This window comes from Magnolia sinica, chromosome 18, assembly GCF_029962835.1.
Source record: "Magnolia sinica isolate HGM2019 chromosome 18, MsV1, whole genome shotgun sequence".
Lineage (NCBI taxonomy): Eukaryota > Viridiplantae > Streptophyta > Magnoliopsida > Magnoliales > Magnoliaceae > Magnolia > Magnolia sinica.
The window spans coordinates 21,765,605-21,769,492 of record NC_080590.1 but is presented as its reverse complement, the minus strand read 5'-3'; the positions used below and the strand labels follow the sequence as shown (position 1 = coordinate 21,769,492).

The 3,888-nt window shown below is 42.4% G+C and overlaps 1 protein-coding gene across 1 annotated transcript; it reads right to left on the bottom strand.

Moving 5' to 3' along the window:
- Positions 1-313: 313 nt before the first annotated feature.
- Positions 314-1,642, bottom strand: LOC131233065 (magnesium protoporphyrin IX methyltransferase, chloroplastic). The gene has a single exon (XM_058229651.1). The coding sequence runs from the start codon at positions 1,592-1,594 to the stop codon at positions 605-607; it is 990 nt and encodes a 329-aa protein (XP_058085634.1). The 5' UTR covers positions 1,595-1,642; the 3' UTR covers positions 314-604.
- Between the last annotated feature and the right edge of the window lie 2,246 nt (positions 1,643-3,888).

Below are 3,888 nucleotides of genomic sequence, written 5' to 3'. Positions count from 1 at the left end.
AACTTGAATAAATGTGAGCTATTGACCATTCTAAGATTTTATCTGTCCATAGATGGAAGGGTTAGATTCATTTGTGGGAAAATCATACTTTGCCCCCTATTCATGGTGAGATGTACCTCTTGAATGGTTCTGATCATTCATACACATGGCCCAACTAGCAGATTGCAAATTAACATTACTAATCCTCAAACTGCAAAACCAGGCCTCCTTCAATAAACCCTACATTTTATATGCATACATTTTTTTTGCAAGAAGAGGGGTGTAAATAACTGAAATTGTGGTATAAGAATTAGATACAAACCAGCTCACACAATTTTCAAATAAGAAAGGAGCATTATAGAGAGATTCAATATACAAGTTTCATACAACAGAGCATTGAAGAAGTACATAAAACATATACTGATACAGATAATAACAATAAAAAGGCCAAGACAATTAGCAAATTCAGTTACATAACTCAATTAAAGAAGAGAAACCAATCCTCAGATGCTGCCAACCGATCCTCGAGAGCTACCATGATTTCTATCAACAATGCAATTAATGACAAGATAAAGAAAGAAATCCACATACCATCGCCAAGAAAAATAAAAGGAACTCAATCTCCTTAGACAGAAGCAGAAGCAGGGACGGCTTCCACCAACTTAGCAAAGTAGAATTGTGTCGTTATAAACCCTCTCTTCCTTATCCTCCAACCCACCTTCTCCAGTGCTCTCTCTACATCCGCTTCGGAATGCAAGTAAGCCCTAGTTGCCTTTGATGGCCCTGGGAACAGCTCCCCAATCCTCTTCAAGAGATCGAAATAGAACGTCTTGGGAGCAAAGCTCAATATCAGTCTCTTCTCCGCCAATGAGGCCAAATGCGCAATCATCCCGTCTGCCTTGTTCTGAGGATAATGTATCAGCACATCCAAACACACAACAGTGTCGTACTTCCCATCCAAGCTCTCGAGATCCCTCACTTCGAATTTCGGCATCGTCGCACTTATGTCTTTCAGCTCTTCTGCTGCCTGCCGCTCGGCCTCAGCCACCATCGCGGCGGAGATGTCGCTGGCGGAAACGACAGCGCCTTCTCGAGCGAGGGGAATGGAGAGGGAGCCGGTGCCGCAGCCGGCGTCGCAGATGGTGACGCCACGGAGTGGGCCCTCCTCCGTGAGCATCATGAGGGCGTTCTCGACGGTCTTTGCGTGGCCGATGCGAATGTCGAGCTGGACCTTGTTGACATCGTCAGTGTCGCCGTAGATCTTCTTCCAGCGCTGGAATCCGGAGTTGTTGAAGTAGTCCTTCACGACCTCCTTGTCTCCACCGCCGACCTCCTCAGCTTGAAGCTGCCGGCGCTTCTCGGGGTCCGAGAGGGAGATGACGGCGGCCAGGGCGGCAATGGAACCGCCGCCGAGAACCGCAATGGCGGTGCCGTCGAAGGGGACACCGGTGGCGGCAGCGGCAGCTGCAGCGGCGGAAGCTTCTGGAAGAGCTAGGGTTTTGGTTCTGGGAATGAATTTGGATTTGGGAAGAGGAGGGTTTGGGGAGCATTTGGGATTTCTGCTGTTGTGTAACCAGATGGGAGGAGTAGAGGATAAGAGAGTCGAGAACGCCATCTTCTTTTGGGAGAAAGCGCGCGCATCCGGATAACGTGGCCTTCTCCGTCTATATATATATATATATATATATATATTATCTTTCTTTTATTATTATTTTACTCCAACTTCTCCTTCGTGCACGTGGGTCCCGTAGTTGGATTATCGCAGCCATTGACCTGTGGACTCCATTCAGGGATGGACCATGCCCTCGAATTTTACCAAATTGAAAGATACTCTGGTCATTTCTCCAACGAACGGAGACTGTAACCGTTACAAGGGTGTTATACCATTTAGATTTCGGTACTCTGGTACTGTTGACGTGAATGCGTAGTCCACGCGTAAGACCCAGAAAGCTACACGAATTGCCAGTCCAGACTACAAGACTCGAACTGCCTGGCATTGGACTGCAAGGGTGTGATGAATGTAATGGGCGGATTTTATAAATACAGTATGGTAAAAGGTTTTTAAAAATCCAGTTCATTATATATATCACACGATTTAATTATATTAAATTATATTTGACGAAGAACCGTTCATCAGGTGCCGTTGTTGATCTCTCAAATTAAGCAATTTCTCCCTGACCTATTTTCGATAAAGGAGACGGAGAGTTTTAGTTTAGATCTTAACAAGAGTCTCTCCCTGGTCTATGATCTCAATATGGCTTGATTGACTCTTAAAACGTCTTTTTGGTGAATCCTTTTTTAATAAATCTAGCTTTGTATGTTTTTACCATTCACTTTTCTTGTAGATACAGTTACATCCATCGGCCTAACCCTCTCAAGTATGCTTGTAAGAGTCTATATGTGGTTGGAATACACGAACTTCATCCTAATGACCATGGCTACTACTTAATATCCGTAGCTACTACTCAGTGTCTTGCATCTACGTCCACCATGACTTTCTAGTAAGAAGATGATTCTGGTTGAAGACTATTTTACACCATTATGAAAACCTCTCCGAACATTAACGAATCTATTTAGTTAATTGATATTCCTCTATGGCTATCGATTGTACAATTTCAAAAGAAGTATGGAGTAGTTAGGTAATTGATTATTTCAATGTTGTAGATATTTAGTTGTGATGTTTATTCACATGTACCGTCAATTGAGAGAGCTAAGCTGACCAAAGGACTACAAAGAGTACTTTTTTCAACTATGGTAATGGGGTGAAATGATACAAATTATACAATCGGGTTTCACAGAAAATTATATTCAATCGGGACGTCAAGTTTGATGAAAATTCATTGTTTCAGAAGGATAAGTATAAGGAAACAAAAAAAATCAGCTCTTAATGTTGAAACAAACAATGGTGAAATACTTGAAGAATATGAGCCGTAAACAAAGGCATAACAAGAGGTGGAGCAGATACATATTAAAAGAAATCCATTAAGAGATCGTATGTTACCGTTGAAATATAGAAATGACTCAAATATTGCAATTGCTCTTATTACATATGATAGGGATTCGTCTACTTTTCTACATGCATTAGAAGACAGAGATGTTGAGAAGCAGAGGCAACGATGTATGATGAGAATGACTCCACATACAAAAATGAAATGCGAGAGTTGATGGAGTCATCTGTTTGGTAGAAAGTAATTGGATGCAAATATATTTATTAGAAGAAACTGAAAGGTACAAGGCTAAATTGGTAACGAATGGTTATGCTCAGAAAGAGGGTATCAATTTCGATGAGATATTCACGCCAGTGGTAAAGCAAGTATCTATCAAATTTGTATTGACTTTGGTTGCCCAATACAATAAGGAACTGTAACAATTAGATGTGAAGACTGTGTTTCTACATAACGAACTAAAAGAGTAGATATACATACATGAAGCAACCTAAATGGTTCGAAGTGTAAGGAAAGGAGAATAAACTTTGCAGGTTAAAGAAGTCATTGTATTGCTTGAAACAGTTGCGCTTCTCAACAGGTGAGTAACATATGAAGAGAAGACATGGATGGTGAAAAGATCCTAACCAGCTGTCCACGTCCATCCTATGTGTGTTACACACCTAATGCGAACCTGATTTTTCTCCACATACAAGCCTTTCTCTTACAAAGACCACTTTCGTTTGGCACGATTAGGGCTGTACACGAACCGAGCTACGCTAGTTAACTCGCTCGACTCAGCGTGAAAAACCTCGACTCAGCCCAACTCGGAACTGAGTTTGGGTTGGGACGGGCCATTTTCTTCAGTGCAAAACTGAGTTCAGGTCGAGTTCGGATAGGTCCCAGTTCGGCCTGACTCGGTCCGAAACCTGACTCGACCTGGCCCGACTCAGCTGAGTGGTGTGTGTGTGTGTGTGTGTGTGTG

What these genes read in the sequence shown, in the direction of transcription:
- LOC131233065 (XM_058229651.1), bottom strand. Translation starts at nt 1,594, where the DNA reads ATGGCGTTCTCGACTCTCTTATCCTCTACTCCTCCCATCTGGTTACAC.